This window comes from Electrophorus electricus, chromosome 3, assembly GCF_013358815.1.
Source record: "Electrophorus electricus isolate fEleEle1 chromosome 3, fEleEle1.pri, whole genome shotgun sequence".
In the NCBI taxonomy this organism is placed as follows: Eukaryota; Metazoa; Chordata; class Actinopteri; order Gymnotiformes; family Gymnotidae; genus Electrophorus; species Electrophorus electricus.
The window spans coordinates 5,847,962-5,874,219 of NC_049537.1; the positions used below are offsets into that span (position 1 = coordinate 5,847,962).

Sequence of the window (26,258 nt, forward strand, 5' to 3'; positions counted from 1 at the left end):
CAGCTTTGTCTGAATGATGAAGGAAGGCAGTCGAGTAGATCCTGAAGGAGAACAACAGAGGACACGACAGGTCTCTTTCCGGGGTAAGAAGCACGAGCAGTGCAGGAGTAGTCAGCCACTGACCCACTCTGCCTAATTCACAGTCCCGTTTACTTCTATGGGCACAGGAATTATTTACGAACAAGTTAACAACATTACCAAATTGCTGGAAATAAATCTCTCTTAGCTGTCTGAGTAACACAACCTGGTCAGGTATCAAACACATGCAAAACAGATGCTTAAAAATGTCTAATGCTCATGAATACAGGCAATCTGTATTTTAGTGGAGGAAAAGTGGTCATCTTCCACCTCACTGCATTAGACAGTTAGTGACACAGTTGTATAATTGTGTCATTAAAATTCTAATATTTGTGCCTCAATACACCTGTATTGCAACAATAATTCTTCATTTTATTTAATGCAACAGAAGACCAAAAATAATGATGTGGTTGCTCTTTCTGCTTGGATTATTGGCTGTGGAGTCATTTATTTTGTGGTACACAAATCTTATAGTGAAGGCCCCTGTTGTAAGATGTGTGCAATCTAAGATTCAGAACTTTGCTTTAGAACCATCTAAACTTTATTTTGTAAAAAATTCAAATATCTACAGAAACAACTCATGACAAAATACGAGAAACTGAAGTTTGTTTCATGTAAGTATACACAAACCTTTGACTAACACTGCGTGATGACATGACCAACATGGGCCCCCAAGGTACTATTTCTATAACCCGCCCAATGGTTCATAGTCTGTCTTTTTTTTCCCTGGAAAAACTCTTTAGAACTTTCTTAGCATTACTGCACATAGTTTCTCTGCTTCCCCCTAGACCATAAAGAGTAAACTGTGGTGTCTCTCAGAATGCCCTATGCTGGGATGCTAGGGACCAAAAAAGAATGGTGTCACCACAACAACAAGTCTTTGTCAAATCAGCCAGCAATCTCGGTGTGCGTGCTCACTCGCGTGGGCCTCGGTGTCTTGCCACATTGCTGTCAAGGGCAGACTTGGTCTATCTCAGGGTCTGGCTCATGCCATACCATTGTTTACCCTCCAGGATAGTGTGAGAGTGTGTGTGTGTATAGAAGTTGATGAGTGTCAAGAATGTGGTGAGGAGGGTTCTGTGTAAACACTCTGGGATGGGGGAGAGGGTAAGTGGCCACCCCAGACCCCAGAGGGATATACCCAGCCTCGACCCCATCAACACTCGGTGATCTACAGTATAGAATTACTGCCCTAAATACAGTATGCATCATTATATACTGTTGTGTCTACCAACTCTCAGGTGATTAGGGCTGCATTTCATAGCAGAACCACTTGCAGACCTTGGTCCTGTAGATAACAGAGTGAAACATATGATATGCCACTTTAGGAAGCAATTATATTCTTAAAAAAAAAAAAAAAAAAAAGGCAGCAAAGCATACTCTAGATTATATGCTCTTGCCAAATGACTACTCTTCCAGTTTTAGTGAATAGGCTGACTTTGGGCAGACATAATGAGTAAATAGAATGTGTCTGAAATAGTGTAAGTTGTCATTATAACAGTGGACGGAGGAGGGTCAGAGGCAAGGGAAGTGAACATATAAAGTAAGGAATATGTGCATATGAGAGAGAGAGCTGTTCACTTGAAGCTGCTCTAAAATTCATTTAAGATGGTACTTGAATTTCATTTCACTGTGGTTTGGGCTATCCATTGAATGTTTCCATCTAATCAACTCTTACTGGGAATTCAGAAAAAGGTTAAGATATAGTACAATTGAGTAATGTCAAAAGAGTCTATGAAGACTGTTGACTGATGACAGTATGTGAACTGGGCATTTGTGTGTGCGAGTTAGCCAATCAGAACATCTCTCAGGCAATGACAGTTTGGAGTGTGTGTGGACATGTGCATATGCATGGTTGAGAAATCAGCAGGATGACATCATTGCCAGTGATGCGTTTCCTGTGACATCTGCAGAAAGGTCTGTGAGAGAGGGATGCAGAGAGAAAGAGTGCTCGATGTGAGCTTTACTCTCACATTCATCTGGTGTAATAACATTACAGTGGCCTGCTTTCTAGATTAGAATGTATTGATAGGTCAGGCACAAGGTCATGGCCAGTGAGGAATTATTTGCAACCCACTGAGTAGTAATTCTGTCTCTCTGCCTGTCCATCTACCTGTTTGTCTGTGTATATAAACAGAAATGAAAAATATTTTTGCATTAAAAAAAATGTATTTCTGTAGAAAATGCTTTTATACGACACCAACACTGAACGTCCTTAAAACAACCAATTACACAAAAAGATTGGTAGATAGACATAAACAAATAAATAAACCCCACATCCAATATAAAGTGCTCCCTGAGGCCTTTTACAACCTTTCCTGTGAAATCTTTTTGGACTCCAGGTCCATCACGCTGGTGTGTTAATCAAGGCACTCACTAAACACTTCCAATAAAACAAAAGGGATGGCAGAGCTTAGGCAGCAGAAGCCTCCTTCTGGCCCAGCTGACTGTAAAACGCTGGCCTCTAATAGGTTATCGACTGTGGCATGCAGGACAGGATGACATCATTGGCAGCCAATGGGAGGACAGGAAAGGCGGAAGATGAGAACAGCATTTTTAAATTGCATTTTGCTGAGCTCAGCTTCTCCTGTCCAAACGAGGAGAGGGGAAGAGAGGCATGAATGAGAGGAGTGGTGCTGGGGAAGGGGCCGACGCGAAGAGAGAAGGCCCGCCGTCATACTGGTGAGTGGGCACTGTATCCAGGGAGACCGGCACCGGAACTTCTTTTCCTGGCTGCTACCGAGCAGTGCGTGCGTGCGTGCGTGTGTTCCAAAGTGCTACATTCCATATGCATCATATTATGTATACTCATCCAACACGGGCTGTATCTTTTTTTTCCTGGGATCTATACGTAGGTGAATGTGTCTGCGCCATCACTTCCAAGTCCTCTCTCCGTTTACATTCCTCTCCTCTTTTCCTCCGTCTTTCTTTTACTTTTGCTCTCCGTCTTTGACATCTTTTCCAAAGTGTATACACCCTGGCTAAAATCAGATAGGCATCGCCATGACGACACCCCATCGTTTTTACAAACGGGCAGCGCGTTAAAGAGCCCGGCGCCGCTCTGCTCTGGGTGAGGTAATGCTTGGTCTCGCCCGCTCTGCACGCTCGACTACGCCACTTCTTGGCCATCCTCGCAAACAGCACTTGTAGACGCTGTCTGCCCAGACTCTGCCGAGAGCGGACCTGCAATGGCGTGAGGATTTCCGCGCTCCAACTCGCCTGTTACGTCACGGCAAAGACGCACCCAATAGAGAGAGAAGGGATATTAAAAAAAAAAACCAAAAAAACAAAAACCAAAAAAACCAAAAAACAAACAAACAAAAAAAAAACACAGCCGTCTTCCGCTTTGCAGAGGCTTTAGGAATTGCTGAGAAGCCTACCATTCAGCTCGGTGTGGCTTGCTCTCACAGTGGTGGTTCCTCTGAAACCTCCCACTGAGTAGTTCACACAAGGAAGCACAGGGAAGACGACAGGAGTTTGGAAATAATGCTGAAGCTGAAGTCCAAACACTCGGCGTGAGAAAACACTGCCAGCTCAACGAAGGGCTCTGACCATTCTCCTCCGCCCACATCAAAAGACCTGTATTACTTACCATTTTCAGTCACACGTGAAACTGCCTTCACTGTCTCTCACTAACAAGGAATCTAAAGCACCGCATTGTTTTAGTAGTGCGTTCAGAAAGGAATCTAAAAATAACCCTGGAAAGGAATCTTAAACAGAGCTGACATGTATGAAGTGGCCATGCTCCACTGTCAGAGCTCGTAGACGTCAGCCACTCTGCTAGCGGTGTGCGTGCGTGCATTCACCAGTTAACCTGGCAGTTGCATGCCTGCCTCTCTGTCAAGGTGGTGACTTGCGTGAGTGGAGGTGTCAGCACACATACATGTCGGGTTGTGTGAGCGGTGTATGCATTCATACTGTATTAGTCTCCACATATGAAGCGTTACTGTTCACTTTTTAAAGTTTGTGGGCCATCCTCTTACTTCAGCCATGGATTTTTGAACACAAGTGAACAGGGCAGCATTCTGTGCGCATGTGTAATTCACAGGACCTGATCACACTAGATGACTAGAATTCATTTGCACAGAACTTGGTACAACCATCAGGAGTTCTCCACAAGTGTACAAATCAAACCTTCAATTCTTTGCTTGAGAATGTTGAGAATTTAATACATACAGGCCTTAGTTAACGTAAGAAGGCATATCTGTAACTGGTCAAGGTGACAACGAAAACGCAGCAATTTTGTTTTTAATTTGGACGACTGTTTCCATTTTATGGGTCCCTATATGAGAACAGGGTAAAGCCTATACAATATTTATAAGGGCAAGTTCACTCTTAACTCCTCTGCCAGCATTGCGAAATTATTTCTGGAGGTGGGGCATCCAAAAAAAAAAGTAGAGAACCAGAGTGCTCCCTTGTGGTGCTAGCAAGAAGTTCAGCTCAAACTTTTAGCTCATCCTTTACAGCTCTGTCCACAGAACCTAAAACCACACTCAAGGCATAACAACATTGTTACTTCACTGGAATAATGTCTCAGTCAAATGTAAAATTTGAAAGCAATAACTGGAGAAGGAGGAGAAAGTGATTATTCGACTTAAGGTTATTGTAAATACAAAATGGTCATTACTAAATCAGCCAGCCACAATGTTCCTTGAATGGTCGTTATCTGCCAGCACAGGAACATAAGGGTGGGCCTCAGCTAGAATGGTAAAGCTAAAAGGTGACAGCAAAACCATTCCAACGCGGTTGCCATCAGAACACATCTGAAAAAAAAGGAACTTCAATGAAATTCATAACTTTCATTAGAAAATGTGAATGACAAATTTAACAGAGGAAAAACGCAAATTCTTTGAGCATAAGCAAAGTATTACATTTGGAAATATTTATAAAATGACAAATCCATATACGTTTTCACTGAAGGGCATGTGACTGACTAAATGAAGCTGAGGACCTCTGCCCATCACAACCTGCTCTGATGTTTACACGAGGTACCTGAACTACCGTATCTGTATACTGGACACGTTCACTGGATGAAAAGCAACTGATTTTCTTAAACATCCACTGTGAAAACCACTGTACCAAACGTTTACTTAAATCATGTTTGAGCTTTGACAATATTAATGCACAGGCCACCTCTCAAAAACACAGCAGGCTGTAATAAACTAGCAGCAAACATCTAACAGATGCTAGGTCTGAGCCGCATGTGGTCAAGCCACATGTGCACTGACCTGCCTCCAGAGCCTGGCGGAAATCTGAGGGACTGCTGGAAACAGGAGGAATCCGGTGCAGAGGCTCACTTTCCCAGCCTGAAATACACATGACCCAAAGCAAAAGATCAATGAGTGACAGCTATAAGGGACAGCAATATCACAGGTACATGACTCATGTGGGATAGAAGAATTTATAGCAAACAAGACTTTACTAACCACATTGCCTTCAACAGGTAAAAAAATGTAGGTCTATAATATCTACAATATCTCTGTAAATTATCAAAAGTTAAATAAGATGAACCATGTTCACAAAGTACAAGATTGTATTTTATCGTTCAAGCTACATAGTCAGTGGGCAGCATTTTGAAGAAACCCAAGCTTGTGTGATCCATTCAATAAAAAAAAGTAAGAGTGCATGAGTGTGTGTGGTGTGCTACTGAGCCTGTTGTGTTTAATGAGTGCACGAAAGAACTCACCTGGTCTCTCCAGAGCCTCTGTCAATCTGAGCACCACGGCTGGAGCCTGGTCAGGCACAGCACACTGCTCCACAAGCTCCCCCAGTCCAGAGCCTGTCAACGACACACACACACACACATTAACTACAGACATCCACCATTATTCACAAGGGGAGACAAAAGAGACCGAGAGAAGCAGACAGAGGGAGATACAAGATAGCCCACCAGTGACACACCATATTCCCTGATTAGCTGCCTGCATGTAACCCACTATGGCAGCTCTCCCCAGGGAAGAGACTGGCTGTCATACTCACACTGGGGCTACAGATACACAGGACAACGTCCACACCAACACAACAATCACGTTAAACAATGGACAGCATCAAAGTACATCCTAACAAATGATCGGAATTAATGATAATTAATATGGGGTGGGGGCATAATAAGGAACGAAAGCATGATTTTAAAAATGTCTCTGTGGTCATTAGAAAGAGCATTCTTGTCTCCTAAAAGACGAGTGAAATAGTACTGTGGCTTTTTTTTTCCTCTCATTTTTAAAACCAAAAGAAATCAGAGTCAAACAGTTGACACTGTCTACAGATCAATATGAGGTATGTACTTTTGCTATTGTGAATGAATATATCCATATATCTCCCCCGCCCCACACACACAGCTAACGAATGTACATTATTTGTATTTGTTACATTTTTGGCCCTTAAAGGGCCCATGTGTCCATGTATTATAGTAATTTGCCTGCTGGTTCATCTCTGTAACAAAGTGAACATGATGGTACAGTGTTGGTAATGACCTACGGAACACTGCAGAAGCTAAATGCGTGTCCATAACTTTACTGTGCACTGTGTGTGTGTGTGTGTGTGTGTGTGTGTGTGTGTGTGTGTGTGTGTGTGCGCGCACGCGCTCCCAGACCACTGCATGACATGAGTAACACTGAGCCAATGATATGGTCACCCATCACACACATCCAAGCAAGGCAGATGTGACAAAGGACCAACCAAATGTCAGTCCTACAGTGGAGACACCTTGATTCCAGCAACACACTCCGAACAAGGATTCTAGTGGTACACGCACACCTTCAGAAACACGTGGATTAAACCAAAATGACACGAGCCCTGCCATAAAAACCATCTCGTAGTCTTACAGTACCACACACCAGGGAGGTGTCCACATTGTTAGTTTCCCTTCAAAAAGCATTGCAGAGCAGAAAGGTTAAGCGGCGTGAGGGCCAGCAAACGTGTGTGACATTCGCGCGATCAGCGCGAAAGCCGCAGCATTGCTGCACATTTCCATACACACCCGCGCATTAGCGTCACATTAGCATGAGCGTAATTGCACGCAGTCCTGCGAGACGTTCGGGGTCGGCGAGGTTTTCCCCAATCTGCACGGCCGGACTGATGCTCGGGGAACGGCGGCGCACCTGTATGCCTGCCTCCGAGCCTGGGCGAGATCTCCTTGGCGATGAGACCAAATCAGCACTGATGTGTAGCGTTTGCTAAGGTCTCGCTACCGTGCCATCTTTCCTTCCATATTTCATAATGAGGGAATATTTGTTTGCCCTAGCTGAGGCGCGCGCAGCAGCATCTGTTGACAGGAGGAAAAGGTTCCTCTCTGGGAGCGCGTGCATATCCGCCATGCAAATCACCACGGCAGCGGGACCCGGTGCCGCTCGGCGAAACCTCGCACCGAGAGCCTCTAGCCGGCTTGATTGACTTGTGTGAAGTGACTAGACAATGCAACAAAATCTTGCTCGCTGAATCGAGCGGGAAGAGGTTACACTGAAGAGTCTATTAGCATACAGCTGAAAACTTGAGGCCAGATATAAGTTTCGGCAGTTGGGAATACACCGCAATTCTGAACAAGGGGAAATGAATAGGGAAACCACTGTTGTGGAACTATCATTATGCAAATGCATAACCTGGTGTGATTCTGGGGCAGGCAGTGAAACATGAGAGAAAGGTGAAAGAACAGGAAGGAGTGTTGTAAAGAAAAGTCAGATTTTCTAGCAGATCTTCGATGCAGGTGGCATAGGGAAGGGGATGGGATTACACATGTTACCGCCGGAGCACATTGGTATTCCAGCAACACAGCACATTTAATTGCTCCACATCCTGTTGATCTCTCTACGGACCCCAAGAAGACATGGCGTTGTGGCTTATGAATGAGCACAGAGGCAAGGGTGCCGAGCTGGAATTATAATTCTCTCTCCCTTTGCGCGTGTGTGTGTGTGTGTGTGTCTCGCTCTCTCTCTCTCTCTCTCTCTCTGTGTCTATCTCTCGCTCTCCTTTGTTGTAGGATCCTTCCTACCCCCCGTCCCTGTGTTTCTGGTACACAGAATGTGACTGACAGGAAAAGCTAGACAAAGTAGCACTTGTCATATGAGACAGAAGGCATGTATGCATTCAGCACCAGTTAAGCCGTACGTGTGGAGGTTTCGCTTGCGTATGTGCGCGCGCTCACGGCTGCGTTTGTGTATAGAGCGACGAAGAGGGGGGGAGGGAAACTGCCTCCTTTCCATTGGAGAGCTGTGTATTTTCTGCACAGTGCCTCGATTAGCATTGCTGTCACAGCCCATCACTGGAGCAATCCCTCATGAAGCACGCAGGTCACTAGGAGGGGACCTGGGCACCAGGGGCCTTTGTGCAGGAGCACTCAGCTCCTGCCTGACTGAGAGCAGCAGCACTACAGCCTGGATGTCCGTGCTGAATTTCAACTTACTAACATGGTCAAACACTCCTCACTCCTGGAAACAGGCAGTTCTGGTGCTTTACGGAGCACGTTTTCTTGGTTGTTAATAGAAGTTTTGGTTGCACAGCCAAATATACATACGTTTTGGGTTTTTTTTGTCTTTTGTGTGGCTTGTAAAGAGCAGAGAAGCTACTACTTCGATTCACTTTTAAACGTCTCATTTTCCAAATATGCTAAAAGATATAATGTTGAAGAAAATGGAATCTAGTAGGAATTCTAATGTATGCAAAAAAACAAAAAAAAAAGGTTTTCCGAATACCTGATTGTGTATAAATGTACTACTTTAATGACAGTCTCTGAATTCCATATAACATGGTGAGTCTACCTTCCATCAGTCCATCATCTGCTGTGCCATTTGTAAGCAACGGCAGCCTATTAGGTTAGCATGCAAGCCTGCAAACAGCATGTGAGTAATGATGTACTAGCATCGAGGACGTTTAAAAAAAGAAAAAAAAAAGCGGCCTCCACAGCATATTTGTATGAGTGGCTAATGTCCATTGTTGGTGCTGCTATAATGGCTGTTTGGGAGAGAATGAAGCATGGCGGTGTTAGATAGCAAGGCACCCATTGTTGCAGTGCTGACTCTAAGTGCAGGAGCTCCCATGCTTTAGGACAACACAGGAGCCTAGCAGATGCTATCCGTTTTCTATTAAGTGGACAGAAAGCAATTTCTTGGGCTTTCATTGCTAGGTGAGTATTTGTGTGTGTGTGTGTGTGTGTGTGTGTGTGTGTGTGTGTGTGTGTGTGTGTGTGTGTGTGTGTGTGTGCGTGCGCATGCGCATGTGTCTGTGTACACATTTAACAAGGCGGCCCAGCAGTGGTCAGTGTGAATTACTGAAAGGATCAGCACTTCTGCACAAAGCCATTAAAGTGGGTGAAGCCGGGGGTCAGCCCACTAAGAGTACAGGAGATACAGGCATACCATACCCGAACACCGCAATAAATCCCCCGATTTCCTCCCTAAGCACGTTTCATGCACTAAGATGAAACATTATGTCACAAATCAACCCTACCTACACTGCTAAGACAAGCCTAAGAACCCCGTGGAAAAGTGCAGCGCACCCCAGCCCTCACTAGGGGGCGACCGAATATCTCCGGACTTTTGTACACACGGCAGTCTTTGTGTGCTGCAAAGAAAGGGAATGTGTACCTCGGTGTGAGGGTGAGGGGCTTTTATCTTGTTGGTGAGGAGACAAAGGGACAGCAGAAGACAAAGGGACAGCAGGAGACAAAGCAAGCAGCTCATTAGCATTAAAAGGAGAGGGAGTAAAATGTTCCTTCCACTCTGCTACAGGGACAGTTATATCTGAAGTATATGTATGTAGTAAGTATATGAACAGGTAACAACCACTTGCTTTGTAGCACACAAACAAAAACAATTGCAGAGTCACACGTGTCCTTATGACGAAGCACTAGGCAGAATTAGCATTAACGTTTTCTGAGCCATTCCTGGTTGTGTAAGAACACGGTCAGTACACCTACTCAGATAAAGACCTTCTGTGAGCATGCAGTTTGTTTGACACCTCCTACAACAGAAAGATGTCAGCACATTACGAATATTATACAGATGCCACAGTGAGGATGCAGTAAATGCATATTTACCCGACATGAAGCGTACATTACAATACAGAGTGCATTCTGAAATGTGAAAGAATCTGTGCAAGTTTACAATGATGATTTCATAAAACACATCAGAAATCCAACATAAACGTCCTGAGTTCTGCACATGATCTGGTCACGCCACATTCACCAGCAACCCCCCCCCCCCCCCCCACCCCCGGGAGACACATGACAATTAATGATAAGACACATCTGGGCCCCATCTAAGATTGAGATCAAGAATAGCTTATGATTAAGATGTGATAAAAGGGACAACTTCCAACTTCGACATAAAGCAGTAATCCTATCAGAAGAAGGGGAAACGCCTGAAACGTCTGCGCTCTCATTTCACAGAGTGGGAAGTCAATGGTGAATAAAGAGTGGATTACCTCGCTCTCTGTTGAAAATGTGCTTTAGTTTGGTGGCCTCCACGTTTTGTGGATTCCATAAAATGCGCGTGGCATGCCGAATTCAGCTAAAGAGAGAGCGGATCTCTCCCATGAGTGGAGACACTGCTGCAGAGCCCTGAAGCTATGCAGTGCTGCCCAAACACTTAGAACCCATATCGCTAAATCAGCTGTCAGTGTGTTTGGTTTTGCACTGTTTATTGTCTTATCTGTAGACCCTTCTAGCTCTACTAATGCATCATGCTTAGTAAACTCTCTGCTTTCACTTTGGCTTCAGTACGAGCTTATTTCCTGATCTGGAACAGACCTGGTAAAAAGGTCTGAATAGAGAAATGCACAGGCAAATGGGTCCTGCAAACATACACGCCTACACTTCTTGCCGCTCTCCCTAATGGAGGTAGCAGTCCCCTGCTTCAACAGTGCATACTGCAACCTCACCAAAAGTACCTGATATTTTACAAGACAGCAAACACAACCACGCACACATCCCCAGACTGCCATGGATGTGTGCTGGATCGTTTAGATAATGGCAAAAATGTGTCACTGAAACTAATTGAATTTAAGAGGTTTTATCCGGAGCAGGTTTCCAGACAGATGGTGCGTCTCAGCCCCTATTGATTATGTGTTCATTGTCTGTTCTTGGAGGAATAAGGAAACGGATTATGGCAATCAATTGATCCTGCAAATTTTATCCTGTGTATGCAGCAAAGAATTAAAATGAAAATAAAGCTTCACAAAGTTGATGGCATGAGGACGGTCCATTAAATTTCAAACAGGCTTCGAGAATTTCATCTTGATAAATAATCAAATGAGTCCCTTAAAAAGACAGGCATACCTACAGTGCACTTTGCCTGCTCCGCAAATATTACTGAAATGCATTTCCAGTCTTTCAAACTGTCTACTGTCATATGCATCTCACATTTCTCTTCGCAAAAGGAAAGAGGGGGAGAAAAAAAAAAAAAACCACCACAGAGGAAAAATAACGACAGCAAGTGGATGGGGAAGGAGGGAGCAGAGGAATATAGAAGAAAGATAAGGCATAGATGTGAATTCTGGGTAGGGACAGAGAGAAGACGCACAGAGAGACGGCACAAAGTTAAGAAAAAAAGTGACTGAGCTTGCGTGAGGAAGGAAGAGGGCAAGGAAAAGAGGCGGGAGGCAGGAAGAAAGGAGAAGCAGGTGCCAGAAGCTGCCCGGAGAGGGAGGTCAGACCGTGGGCGTCCCAAAAAGACGCCACCTGGTAGGGGCCCGGCCTCGGATGTTTCCCCTGCAGCCAATGACAGTGGCCCATGAGAGGGGTGTGGAGCACATGCCTCTTCAATTAGAGCGAGTGTGCGAGTGCAAAAGAGGGAGAAAGATGGAGAGAGGTAGAAAGAGAAAAGTTAGAAAAGAGGGAGAAAAAAAAGGGGGGGGGGGGTGCGATATTTTTGAAGCCTGACTAAGGAATGTGAACAAACAACAAAACAGAAATCAAGATGGTAGATGAATGTAATCTTTTGTGCCATGGAATGTCTTAGCTCAAGAAATGAAAGAGAGCAAAGGGCTTGCTCAGACAAAGCAAACCACACAGCACAGCCAGTAGTTAAGTGTGTGAACGGTATGAGTGTGTGTCAGGGGCTGGCCTGGCTGAAAGCATGTGTGCATGTGGGGGGTAGCCCTGAAGAGTGTGTGAATTAGGGGCAGCAGGGTGGCAGTCATCATACTCTACAGTGTGAACATAATGCTCATTTAGTGAGGGCTCGTTATAGAGCTATTAGAGACCTCCTCTGCTGAGAGTGCAGCTAGAATGTGTGTGTGTGTGGCGGCCCCAAATGTACTCATTCATGAGTGCCTGGCTGTAGACCACGGGGGCATGCATAATTAATAAGGGAGTGGAGATAAAAGCAGACTGAAGTTATTTTTTCAACCCTGTGCATCTCCACTGACTTGCCACTCAAATGGGCAGCGCATTTGTGCCTGTGTGCGCTCAGAACCTGAGCCTTTGTGCGTTTGCGTGCGAGCCTCCATTTGAGGGCATAAGATTAGTCCGTCACGTTTCTTGCAGTAATTGGCACCCTTAAAAGATGCAGCAGAGAACGTAAATGTAGACCAGCTCTCTCCCGCTACACTCAAACCACGTCTCGGCTCCCAAGCCTCTCTGGGCCAAGCAAGCAGCCACAGTGATGCAGGCTCGCATGAAAAGCAAGCATTAAAGAACACAAAGTGAGGGAAGAACAGAGGAGTGAGTCAGTTTTATAGTGGTGGGAGGGGCAACAAAAGGTGCCCTCCCCAATCATTACAGTCCCATGGGTGATAAGCCATGCAAAGGCCCCCAAATCTAAATGCATCACATATTGCCCACAATCTACATATTTCACATGAATCAGCACAGGTCAACAGATGAAGGCGTTTCCTTCACTACCTGAAACAGCAGTGGGCAAAGAAACTTGAAATCTGTAGGTGGGGGGTGGGGGAGAACTGAGCTGGAAGTTCCAAGTTCTTAAATGGCTCTCATGCAAATGCATTTTCGGGAACTGAAAATTTATGCAGGCATGCCTTAATAACTACACCCTAAATAGATAAATATCGTTTCAAATGAGATTTCCATGGTGGTAAAAGTACTTGATGTTTCCTTATGACGAAATGGCAACAGCATATGGATTGCTCACAACAAGGGAACAGACCCATGCTCCTGTCAAAAGAAAGACATTTACGACCAACTTGACTTCACCATAATATATATTACTTAAGAGACTGAGTATAAAAGCCAAATGTTGACAGAACAGATGCTGCAGTAACAATTCCCCCTCAGAATGTCTGCCAGACTGCATAACAAACATTGATGCTGAGTAGAAAGCTCTAAACCAGACTTGCTTCATCGACAAATAGAATTCACTCAACATTTTTTTTTTTTTAAAGATTCTAAGAATTATTTACTGAAGTTATTTCCGAAATCCCCTCCCCCAAAGTCCAAAAATAGCACCCACTGCCTCAGTGATAAGTAAACATCTGACAGATGCAAGTGCATGTGGTCTTGTAATGTAGTACTCATTTAATAGCCTCTGCTGTGGTAACACAATGCATCAGTTGCTGCTGTACCTAATTGGGGCTCTAATGTACATATCGATCGCACTCTTTCCATGAGGCCAAATGTCATCAGTGTGTCTTTGTTCTTGGCTGATAGTTTCTGTACATAGCCAACAAGAAATGCTGTGGGCTGCAGTGAGAGATCAATGAATCATTGCTCCCTAGCGTGTGCAAGTCTACTTTGCATTGATGGCATAACAAACCCTGTTCATTTGTTCGAGCACATTCTACTAGAGTTAAGCTTAGGACCCTGGAGAAAGGAACACATTAATACTGGTCTCCCATTTGCTCCAATAATTCAATAATTGCTACTTTACACACAGAGATGCAGTAGTTTATCATCAACTCTGATGTAGGCGTCAAAGGGGAAAAAAAAAAAAACAAATCCTTAAAAGTCTGTTTGAGATTTAACTGCCTTTCCTCATGCAAGTTTAGGAACCAAATGTTCTGTAACTCCCCCCCACACAGCGAGTGCATGCAGAAACAAACCCAAGATTGGAAAGACTGAAATCCTTTATGTACCAACCAAGTCTCATTATGTCCACTGGCTGTGTTGCCTCTTTCTTCCCAGAATGAGAAACCACTTTCTTTTTCATTGACTTGCATTTTCAGAAGGTGGCACAACAGGGGACTGCCGCAGAGATGGGATTGAACAAGGTGTTGGTGTCATTCATGTGTGGTGTGTGTAGGCATCTTTGTTAGGGTATTGCCCCCCTCCCTCTGCTGGCTACTGACAGACAAAGACAGATCACAGCTCACTCCCCTCACAGGCACCCTAACCCCATCACTCCTGATGCACGCGCGCGCATGCACACACACACACACACAGAGAAAGGAATGGAAGTGGGGGTAGGCACGGGTCATCTCAACAGCGCGTCTTCCCACAAACACTCACCCAGCCCTCCACATGATTTGTTTAGCACACCTGGGTTAGATTAGCTATGGCTCGTCTCCTACATAGGTTCATCTCCCCCCACTGTCTGATCAGGCTAACATATAGCTCAGGTCCAGCCACAGTGCCAGGGAGTCCTGGGGAGAGGGAGGTGTAGGCAGGATGAATGGCTGGGGTCAGTGGGAGGATGACACGCTCGGAGGAGGAGCAGTCCGCCGGGAGCAGCCTGCGTGCCGCACGTGGTTGACCTGGTTGCTGCGCATACAGGTGTACAGGTGTGAAAGGCCCGGAGCAAGCAGAGAGAAAAATTGAGGTCTTGGAGCGCGCTGCTCGCCGTTCGGTGGACGAGACGTGACCAGGTGTCTGCCGCCTTTAGGAGCTGCCCTGCACGTGGTGGGAGAGTGAACGAAGGTGGCAGGGAGGGGCAGCAGAGCGTTCTTAAAGAGCTGCCTTCATCGACCCAAGCGCAACATTCACAAAGGGAACTAAATGAGAAGCAGCACAGCCAAGAGCCTGCATTCGAATTAAATAGTCAGTATGGTATGCAACAGTCCAATGGGTTTCTTTGGTTTCTGGCTATGGTGTCTCTTAACGGAGACGTATTTAGTGCAGGAGGGGAGGTTGTATGCTAACCATCTGGAGACTCGGGGCCTTCTGCCTCATCTGCGTACTGTTTTGTGACTGGCTAGAGATAAGAGATTAGCGTGCTGCAGATAAGCACACAGGGAAAAGGACGCGCGTGTTCAGCAGGCCCTGGCAGACGGGATCCGGTTTTGTTTTTTTAACCGTGAATGAAAGAGAAAATAAGAAAGAACAGGGATGAACATGGGAGAGACCTTTAAGAACACACACTGAAAATGGAACGTTGTTTATAAAATATTTAACGGTGAGCCACCTCTGTGGCTTTGAAACGTGATAAAGCCTTGCCTGGGAAGACCTGGCTTGGGTCTCTGGTGCTCTTTTATAATTGTTTTCATATGGAGTGTGATTCCATTTCTCAGAACACTTTAGACAGACGCCCTCTAAGCCAGCGGTCCTGAAGCCTGTGTGCAGGGCTTCAAAAGGCAGCAGCTTTAAGCTTATTGCTGGAATGCTCGGAGGCCAAAATGTAATATTTTGAACATGCAGTGATTTGAAATTATACTATTTATTCATATAGCAGTTAGTTGCATCCAGCTCCACGTACATTTTATCACACCATGATTTCTGTAGATTACAATTGTTGCTGATATCCTTGGTCTATTGCTTCAGGTAACGCTAACTTTGCCCTTCTTTGTAAATCATACTGAATATTGAGACAAAGTCAATCATTTATTGAATAATTGTCATACAGAACATACAGGGTCGAGCAGAAGAGTTTCTGTAGCAGGGACTTCATGTTGCACTACTGAGCAGAGCAGCTTCCTCGGTTCAGCGCGGCCGTTATACCTCTTTGGGTGACGGACAGTAATTGTTACATCTACGTTTCATTAAGGACACCCTCATTACGTTCACAGGTGTGACACTGCCAGCTTAAGGTTATTAAGGACTCCATTGCTAATAGCTGATACATCTGGAGCCAAGACCCTGTGAACCTGACTCACACGTCCGAATGGAGACAGACTGGCTGTATGTACACGTTTTGGGGAAAATACGAACACTTTGGTACTAGTTCTTGAATCAATTTGCCCCTCACAATTCTGCCTGGCCATAAACTCTCTTCTACACTGAAGGTCTCCAAGTACCATAGATTGGACTCTGAAACTGTCAGCATCTAGTGCTTCTGAAACCACGATTGTAAGACAGACTCAGGGATCCAAGCCTTTCTGGGTATTCAGTCTGTCCGCCATCCAGCCATAACAGACAACGATGACAAACAATGTCTCTGTGTCATTTTACCCGCCCCTCCCCCTCTGTGTTTGTGTTGCTTCTCAGACGAGGCTTGCTGACAGGACTAGCGGTGAAGCAGCAGCAGCTAAAGTGCCTGCGAAGGTGGGTTAATGAGTTTTTATAGGCTTTAGCCCAACACCGTAGTTAGCTTACCGCGGCAGCCTCTACATCGTCAGGGAGACAGAGAGCTAGGACGCCGCAGAGAATAAAAAAATACAGCCCCACGTAGGCTACGTCAAATAAAACTCCCTGTCCCGCGCACGCAGGAGGGTTTGATCTAGTGGCTGTAATAAACTCTGTGTAAATAACAGCAGCAGATATAGTGGGAGTATTCAGCTCAGGCTGAATTTCATGTATGCTTGATATGAGACATGAAGGAATTCGGAGACACTGAAACCAATTCCCACCTCCACTCGGACAGAGGCCGGGCTGTAAGCACAGGCTCAATCAAAACGTCACATTTATCAGCACTCGCATATACAAGGCTCGAGCGAACATTAGCCAATCCTGCACTGGGGGGGGGGGGGGGAAGAATGACACGCCACGTCTGTCATGTATGACCTCATTGTACGGCCCTCGTCCTATCACATTCTCAGGACAAGAATACAGTACATGCATGTGTAAGCAGTACATGTGTGCGCACACCCACCATCATAGCATCCTATGATCAGCACCAATCAAGGCAAACTGTTCGGTATGTGGCTACCCAAGTACAACCATAAATTTGACTGTCATGCACGATCTCAGAACAAGAAATCACCTACATGTTGGCGCGTTAGGGCGCGTTAGCATTTGGGATATAAAGCAAGAAGACTATGTAAGAAAATTGATTCCTTCTTAGCATGTCTCCTCTGTTGGCCTGCCATGTGTGATGGAACATATCCTCTCTCTCCCTTCAGCCACAACTTCCAGCACGGCCATATTGAGAGGCGTGCTTGGCAGCAGGAACTGCACCATAGCTCACAGTGGGGGGGGGGTAGGAGGGGAGCTCCACCCAGAGCACTTTCACCTCTGTCCCATGGAGTGAGGGGCACTTCTCACTGCTAAGAGCTAGATTAATCATTTTTAGAGGCTTTGCAGGAGAGGCAATGGGCTGTAAAATTGTGCTGGAATAGACATCACATCGGAGGGATCCCGGGTTCTCAGGTGCCGTCTCCATGGGGAAGTGGCCATATTCGACCCCACCTACATTGGAGTTCAGCACTTCCTCTTAGACAAACTGTTCTGCAATCCCAAATTTGGTGGGCACCAAGATAAGCAAAATGTTTATGGCGAATCTGTGCACTTGTGTGTTTTGTGTGTGCTGCTGTGTTCATCTGTGCAAGCAGTCCCGGGACACGGATCAGCAAGTCTGCTGTGTGCGTTTCCCTGCGGCATGGTCGACATTTTCCATGCTCCATTGAGCAACTGTCACCGTGGTAGTATCTCTCTCTCACTACGCTCGTCCTCCTCTCACCGAGTGGGCTGCCTCCCGTCTCCTCCAGCCCCTGAGAGTGCTCCCCACTCTAATTACCCCCCTTACGTGCACTTCCCACACTGCACCCTCACGCCACCAGACCTGGATTACAGCTAGCCTGCCTCTAGCTTCTCATTAACTAATTACCCTTGCTCAGGGTAGGAACGCAGACAATATGCTATCTTAATGATGGAGTCATTTAGGAGTGGTTTGGAAGCCAGCACTGAAGGACCCGAGGATGGAACGCTGGGTGAAATGGGAAGTCATTTGGGAAGGGAGAGCTTGTTTTCTTTGAGTGTTGTCGGAATGGCGTTTAGAATGGCTCTGGAGTCTGTACTGAACAGTGTAGGATGTTGGTGTGGGTAAAGAATAGCTCATGCCTTCTCTCTGCTACAACCCTGTAGCCCCTCCCTCCACTGGCTCCGTTATTGTGGACAGTGTGAGACCGGACCACTGCACCACACTATCCTGCCACTCCGACCGCAGCCGTCGGCAAAGCAGAGAAGGACAAGAACGCACACAAACAGACCCATCACCAAAAACAAACAAAAACAAAAAAACACTAACAACTCACTCAAGTCAAGCAAGACGCACACAGCGTTAACTCCTCCTCCCTGCAGACATTTGTTGGGAGAGGAATAAAAGGAGAGAGCACGCTCCATCATTCTACTCGTTTCACCCAGACCCTCATGCCCTCCATCCTGGGAGACGCCCATTTTCCCCAGGGAAAGCAGGATGATTAGAAGAGTGTCACAACTTTATTAGCCCTGACTCCTCTTGCCTCTTAACTGTCTAGGTCATCTTCCTTCTAATTAAGATAAGATCCAGTGGATGCTGAAATCTGCATTATTAATTTGTCTTACCAAATGCTCAGTCCTCCTTCCCCTTTCACTGGATTGATATTTAATATATGCAGTAATGCAATAATAAATCCACAGACCCAAATGTGTCGAGGTGGCAATCATGTGATCAACTATGTGTGCACGTGGGAAGATCAGACTGCTGCTTCGATGCTAAATGAAGAAAGCGAATTCAAAAGAGGAATCGCCTGGATCTAATTATTAACATTTGCATTTAATTAAGAGAGGTGATGAGAAAAATGGACACAGAGGTTATTTTTCATGCCTCTGAACCAAGCCGACAGCATATTTTGTTACCCGCATTCCTCCAAAGCATGGACCACCTCAGGGGCAAAAGAAATAAAGAAGACAAAAAACAGCTGGGTGACATGTTGCAAGCAAATGGAATCTAAATAAAAAAGTTTAACTGCAGCAAAGCTAAAACGGAAAGCACGAACTGGAGGCCTGGGAACATGTTTGTGCATTTGGAAAGGTGTCCTCCTCTAAACACTGGCAAACAAGGGTGAAAGATGTTTGCAATGGAAATGATAAAATCTCATGGGCCGATAAACACAAGCTAATCCTTTCTTCCTTATCCGAGGACTGACTCTGTCCTTACGGGAATGGGAGGGAACACACACACTTCTCAGAAGGAAAGAAAAATGTACGCAACACACTGAAAATGTGGAGCATTCTTCCATATCCGGAGTTGGAAGTGACAGTGAATACAGATTTGCCCTGTGTATGGTGCAGCTGAACCTGATGCCATCCGGGGCGCAAACGCATCAAACTGTTGACCCTGCAATCATTTAGGGCGAAAATGGCTTTTCTAATTAAACCTTCATGGAAGTAATGACAATGACATTCCTCTCGCCATGGCGTGCTGCTACACTCTTAAAAGATGAGAGCAACGCTAATTGGTCACACTCCTCTAAGCGAAGGACACAGTACACACAATTACTGACAGACTTCCAGCATGCGCCGGTGATGAAAATGGTCGCTGTGAGCTCACCGCCTTTACGCTTCTCACTTTGTCAGTTTGATTGGGGCCTTTTATACCCTTTTCAGCTGCCGTATACTGCTGGAGATCATAAATCACGTGCGAGTGACCGGATGGCCAACAAAGGGAAGAATCGCTCTTACTCTCGTCATCTCCCTCTCCACACGCACAAACCTTTCACCGGGATGATTAATGGAACGTAAGATGCATTAATCACCACCAATGTCCCTTTCCTTAAGACACGATTTATGCTGATGCAGTGGAAAAGACGCAGGCAGGCTCACTCCACCGTACCGGATCAACCTTGAGACTGCCAGCATCTCGCGCACGGAGCACCTCTTCACGACTGACCGCTGGGCTGTTAAAGCGTTATTAGAGCTTCTGGCGGTGATGTTCAGGTGGTTCGTGCGTAGCTGCACAATCTCTCTCAAAAGCTCCTAATAACCAGGGAGGAATGTCTTGCTACGCACCTGACTGTCGGTGCAACTAGGTGGCCTGGGGGAAAGGTAGTGGAATGGTTTGGGACAAACGTTTGCAGGGCCAAAGCTAGTTCTGTAGCTGCAACAGTGCCTTCTGTTCTTCTTCCCATCAGGCTCTAGAAGCTCCTCTTTGTTACTTTGATAGGTGATGAACCCCGTTAGTTGCTTTCTGCGCATTTGTCCATTTTTGACTGTAAACTACCCAGGTATGCAAAGGCACAGTTCGCAGTGCCAGGAGTGTGTGTGTGTGTGTGTGTGTGTGTGTGTCTGTCTCTCTCTCATAGCAGTTATTAGTGGGCTGTCAAAAAGAGAAGTGAGGTGTCCATTAACCTGCACCTCATACCCCTTGCTAAAGACGCTGTACTGATGGAAGATGTAGCCTGCATTACTGGGGTCAGTGCCAGCTCCAATCCCGCACACACACGCAATAAAGAATTAATCAGTGGAGAAGTCTATAAACAGCAACTAAGAGTGGAAGCAAAGTTATTCCAGTCCCATCTCCTTAAACCCCCATAAACTGATCTTGCCACTGCTCACCCCTACACCTCCCCCTCAGCCTCCTCAGTCCAGCCACGTCCAAGCCGGAGGAGCAGTGTATGGAAGGCATCACGGCTGCTTCTGCAGCTCTGCCTCACATGATGGGGTTGTCCCTTCACGAATTTGGCCTGTGAAAAGTGATTGTGATAGAGCGGCAGGTGGTGCTGTTCTGAGACGAGAACACACTGCAGCACGGGGCAGGGGGTGGAGCAGATGGCAAGGGTGCTCCATGACAGCCGGATGTGCTGTAATCATGCCGGGGGGGGGGGGGGTCACAGCAGATGGAGCAGGGGTGGAGATCCGGAGATGCAGGCTGAAGACCTATTTAAAGAAGGTGCAGGAGCGAGGTGGGTTAAACCTCCCCCTCAAACGCTGCAGGTGGGCATCGCAAAGCCCCCTGGGAGATATCTCCACCTAACAGGGCAGACGACACTGCTTTGCACTGGAAATAATGCCAGGGAGAGACGGGGGGTCCGGGGGGGGGGGGGGGGGGGGTTGGAAAGGAAAGGAAGAGATGAAAAACAGCAAAGTGGCAAAAATGTGCATAAAACACCAAGCGAGTCAGCTACATGCACGGCACATGACAGAGGCGCACGCAACAGAATACAACTGAAGAGACGATGGCAAACTGGCGCACTGGTCTTCAGTCCAGCTGCATCCACTCAACTTACTGCACAGCTAGACAAAAGAAAAGCAGCACACAAAAAAAAAAAGTTTCGTAAGAGCCCCACAAAAGTGACTGCCAGGTTTTTTTTTGGGTTTTTTTTCCATAATACTGTTTTACAGTGATGTCACCTCTTTGTGGCAAGTTTTAAAATGTACCCAGGCAGCAATGTGAGTGCACTGCGTAAAAAAATAAATCTACAGGTCTTTCGACACATTGCGTTCTTGGTGATATTAACACTTGCTTGGAGGGAGGCTATATGTCGCCAAGTGTATTATGGGAAATGGAGCCATAGCGGGGTGTGCGGGTGTGAGAGGAGCCATAGCGGGGTGTGAGAGGAGACAGACGGGGGTGGGGGGGGGGCGTGACAGAGCAGCTGCTGTTGTTCTACTACTGCTGTTCAGTCCGGTCTGTACAGAGCAAGAATGACTGTCTGTCTGTCTGTGTGTCACAGAGACAGAGAAGGGGGGGGGGGTGCGCGCATGTGTGTGTGTTTGTGGCGTGCTGTTTATGTAAGACAGAACGTGTGTTCTCTGGCCAGTTCCAGTAAAGCCGGAGTTGTGAGTCAGACTTGCACATAGCTGAGGTCAAAGAAGCCTGCTACGCAATGTAAACACGAGTGTATGAGATATACAGAGGACCTCTTAAGCCACATTTCAAACCTTTCACCCATGTACTATGTCCACGGAGAAAGAGTGGATGTGGGTCAAAGAGAAGCAATAATGCCATTTGGGAAGAGAGAGATGAGAGAAGACAAAGAAAAGGGAAAGAAGAGAGGAGAATCAGTAGGAATGCTGGAAATAGTGGGTTCTGGAGTGGTGGGAAAGAGGGGATATCCCTCACTCCAGAATGCATCCCGGTTCCGAGTTTATAAAACCACATTTTCATATGTCCTAGTGCAAAATGCTGCCAGTGGCCTGTTGCCTCTAATCCTCTTGCTATGTGCAGGGAAGTAGCCTGGGAGATGCAGTTTAAAGCTAGCTAGAAAACGCATTTTTTTCCCCATAGGGAGCAAAAAGCACCACTTTATTTCAATGGGGGTTTCTGCATCTCTCCTGAATATCCTGAGGATCACTAGATGTTAGAAGAGTGGAAATTTGCAGCAAATGCATAAAGAGCATGAGAGGGAGAAAGAGTTGTGATAGAGACGAAATGTATGAATCCATGAAAAAATAAATAAATAAATAAATAAATAAATAAATAAATAAAATAAAAGAGCTAGGAAGTGATGGCTTAAAGTGCTCTCCGGGAAACAGGAAAGGCACTTCTGGACGAGGAGGGGGGAAAGCAGCGAGCCAGGGTATAAAAGGACAGATCACGTGTAAAGGATGTCTGGGAAGCAAGAACCAGGCTCCTGTTTACAGAACAAAAGGCACTGCGAAGAGCCCGAGCTAAGAACACACGAGCTAATAAAAGCACTCGGATGAAGGCAGGAGGAATAAAAACTGGCCTGATGGGAAGGAGGGTGGAACAGAGGGAGGGAGAGAAAGGGCAGGGCCGAGGGCGCCACGGCAGAGGCGCTGCCAGGGGGACTCGGAGGAGGAGACGGGAACAGGTGCGCGGTGCCACCGACTGGCACGGAGCGCCAGCAAGGCAGACCGACCCGGCAGAGCATAAGCACAGAGGAAAGAGAGCGAACACAGAGAACAAAGGAAAGGGGGGGGGGGGGGGGGGGGCAGAGAGAGGAGAGAGAGAGCGTGCAAGGGAGGATACTAGAAACCAGCAGATAAGAAATGGAAGCTTAATCATTCATCTAGAATCCCCTCTGGACACACTGACACCAGGGCAGAGGGGTTTTCAGGTGATCCGCAGTCTGTTTGGGCGTGTAGTCATCAGGGTGAGAGGCGGTGACAAAGCCCGTCTACAGGGATAAAGAGTCTCCTCCACTGCCCTACAAAAGTGAGCGCACAGCCTGCAACAACCCACTGTTGGTACAGAGGAGGATATGAAATATGTATGCGTTGTTACCAACGATCCCACCAGGCATATCAGCACATTATACAAGAATAAAAGGCCACAAATGTCCCTCAGGGGAGTGTGCACGAATGTGTGTGATGGAGGAAAAGTGGAAGAGGCACACGCATTAATGTTATGCCTCTTCATACGTACATATGAAGAACCTAAACTCCTCCCAAGAGAACGTACGCGATCGCATGCGTGTATAGGACCGGGAAATTACGGAGTATGTGTAATTTGGATTACATAATCAGATTACCAAAGTGAAGCATTCATAATCAACACTTAAGGTTAGAATTTTAATGATCTCAGCATTCATGAAGATAACCAATGAATACATTTTGAGATAACATGAATATATTTAAAATATACTTTTGCACAGTTACTGACTTAACCCGAGCCTAATAAATGTAGCTGAAACGCAACTGGAACACTAGTTTAGGTTACAGCTCTAGGCTGAGGTACCAAACAGCTTTCTGGTTCAAACAGAACCATTCCCAAGGTTGGTATTCCATTTACTACATATATACACACACATACAAGAAATCTGTACCTGTTGCTTGTATAGAACAGGCTCATATTTTAAGATAAATCATCTACATGAAACAAGGCTTTCGGAAATGAAACATTTTGAAACAATAACAAAGTAACAAGAATTAAAATATTTTTAAATTAAATTGAGGGGAACAAAACAAGAAAGCAATGCTAAGAAATCAGAAAGGCTTTGAACATAACACTTCAGTTCATATAACTGTCAAATATATATTGGATTTGTTCCCTGTCTAGACACCACCTGTCACCACCAGCAGAGTGGTGACATTTACTAATACATTTGACATCACAAACGGTTTGATTGTCATTTAAATAGAAACCTGCCAAGCGCGTTACGAAGGACATGGATTCTGATGGCATCCAGTGAAGAGACGTTTAAAGGTCAAACTTTGGGTTGTTCTACTGGACGATATGGCACACCGGTGGCATGAGTAGGTCTTACCGGGCCAGTCACTCAACCCAACCATATCTGACTCCAATCCCATAACGTAGGGTTAGTATTAAACCTCAAATCTTCAAAAAAAAAAAAGAAGAAGAAATGATTGACAATGACAGCCCATCATAAGATCACATTACCCACTTTTGGGTAACAGAACTAAAAATAGTAGGCATTTCTGAAACAGAATGAGTGCAAACTTCCAGTGTGAGCCAACACCGAGCTATGCCGAGCTCATACGGTTCAGAAGCCTGTGTTTTGGATGAGCAGACACAACAGGTGCTCAGCAACTGTAGCGTTGTGTAGGTGAGCAAGAATGTGCGCCCGGTTGAGCTAACTGAAAGTCGAGTTTGATTCCCAACGTGAGAGGGCGACACTGACCAACACCGCAAGGCCCACAACCAGGCGCTATATGAATATAGTGTACGTATATTCATCAATAATTGGATGAACGGTGCAGAATGCGGGCTTAAGTCCAATTGCCGAGGGAAATATGGTTTGGCGTATACAGGGGCGATTATGGAAATGAGTAAAAGGGATGTGAAAGAGGGAAGAAACAGGGCCTGCAGGTAACTTCATTTCCATACCGCACCCCACATGCGACCCAGCCTCAAATCAAAACCTGACGCACAAGACGCGTGCACGCACACGCGCAAATGCACACGCACCCCCGATAGCATTTTCCCATATCGAATGCCTGAGGGAATGCTGTCTCCACTCAAGACGACGTCCTACGATTAATGCATGGGCCCATGTCCGAGGCATCACCTTATTTACATACATATTAAATACATATACATAGGTGTGTGCACACCTGCATTGCATTTTTCAGGCAATTTTAGCACTTGGAGAGCCATTTCACGTGAGCGGATATGTGGCTTGGGTTCGCCGGCCTGCTTTCAGATGTGCCAGTGTCAGATGAGGGGAGCAGTGACTTATGCTAATCCAAGAACACTTTTTGCATTAGCCATTTACCTGCCATTAGCACCAGTGAGGTGACATTTGTACCATCTGCAGCTAATCAGCTCTCAGCAAGCAAGTCAAAACACTGAATTGCCTCTTGCCGATTTCACAAACCACCCCCTGAAACTAATACACACACTGTTGCACATACTAACGTTTCAACAAAGAGCATCTTTGAAATAAACTGAATTCATTTTTTCTACCTGGCATACTGTTTAAATATTACACGAATCTATAAAACACCATGTTCACTTTCACATAATCATTAACAAAATTAGATTAAAAAAAGAGAGAAGCTTGGTACCAAGCATACAGAGTGGTGCAGTGTAATTCTAACCCTAAACTGGGTATGTCGGGGTCTTCTGCATAGCCCAGAGAAGACCCCATGAATAGAGAGCAGGGAGGCTTCGCCTTTGGCTGTCTATCAAAAGCTCACACTTAGCTCTTCAGATTTACTTCCACCTCAGTGACACTGCAGTGCTTGACAAAAGCTTAAGTAATACCAATAACATCAGAGGAAAATGAGCGAAAGATCAGGCTGCTGAACAGGACACACACACACACACACACACACGTCACAAAACACCGAGTCGAGCCCACTTTAGTACAAATCATACAAACCAGGCCTGTGTATCCCCTGGAGATAAAGGGCAAACAAGAATCGCTATGGAGAGTGTACCACTGGCCAGGTGATGGTTATGCACACATCTCCAGGGATATGTGCATGCATGGTGTGTGTGTGTGTGTGTGTGTGTGTGTGTAAGGTGGAGATTTATGCAGCTGTGCCCCGGATTCCTCAAAGACACAGGAGAGATGCTGAGTCCCCCAACCTGCACATTTCAAGGCCTGAGGCTTCTCTAAAAACAGCTGTGTTGAATTATTAAATTAGTGGCGGACGTGGGTGCACCTCTGTGTGTGCGCGCGCGCACATGTTTCGCATCTGTGCATTTCTACTGAGCTGAAACCTAGCCAGCACACCACATCATCTCCAACTGCCTCCAATAGGAGATGGGAGCCAATTAAATACAGACCCTGCA

The 26,258-nt window shown here is 45.9% G+C and overlaps 1 protein-coding gene across 1 annotated transcript in view; it reads right to left on the bottom strand.

Moving 5' to 3' along the window:
• Positions 1–4,226: 4,226 nt before the first annotated feature.
• Positions 4,227–26,258, bottom strand: part of LOC118241022 (phosphatidylinositol 3-kinase regulatory subunit alpha-like) — a 38,905-nt gene continuing 16,873 nt past the window's right edge. Inside the window, exons 3-5 of the mRNA XM_035524015.1 lie at positions 5,765–5,857; positions 5,307–5,384; positions 4,227–4,841 (exon numbers count right to left, since the gene is read on the bottom strand). Coding sequence (XP_035379908.1) covers positions 4,831–4,841; positions 5,307–5,384; positions 5,765–5,857 — 182 coding nt within the window. The 3' untranslated portion in view covers positions 4,227–4,830. The remainder of the gene's footprint in view (positions 4,842–5,306; positions 5,385–5,764; positions 5,858–26,258) is intronic.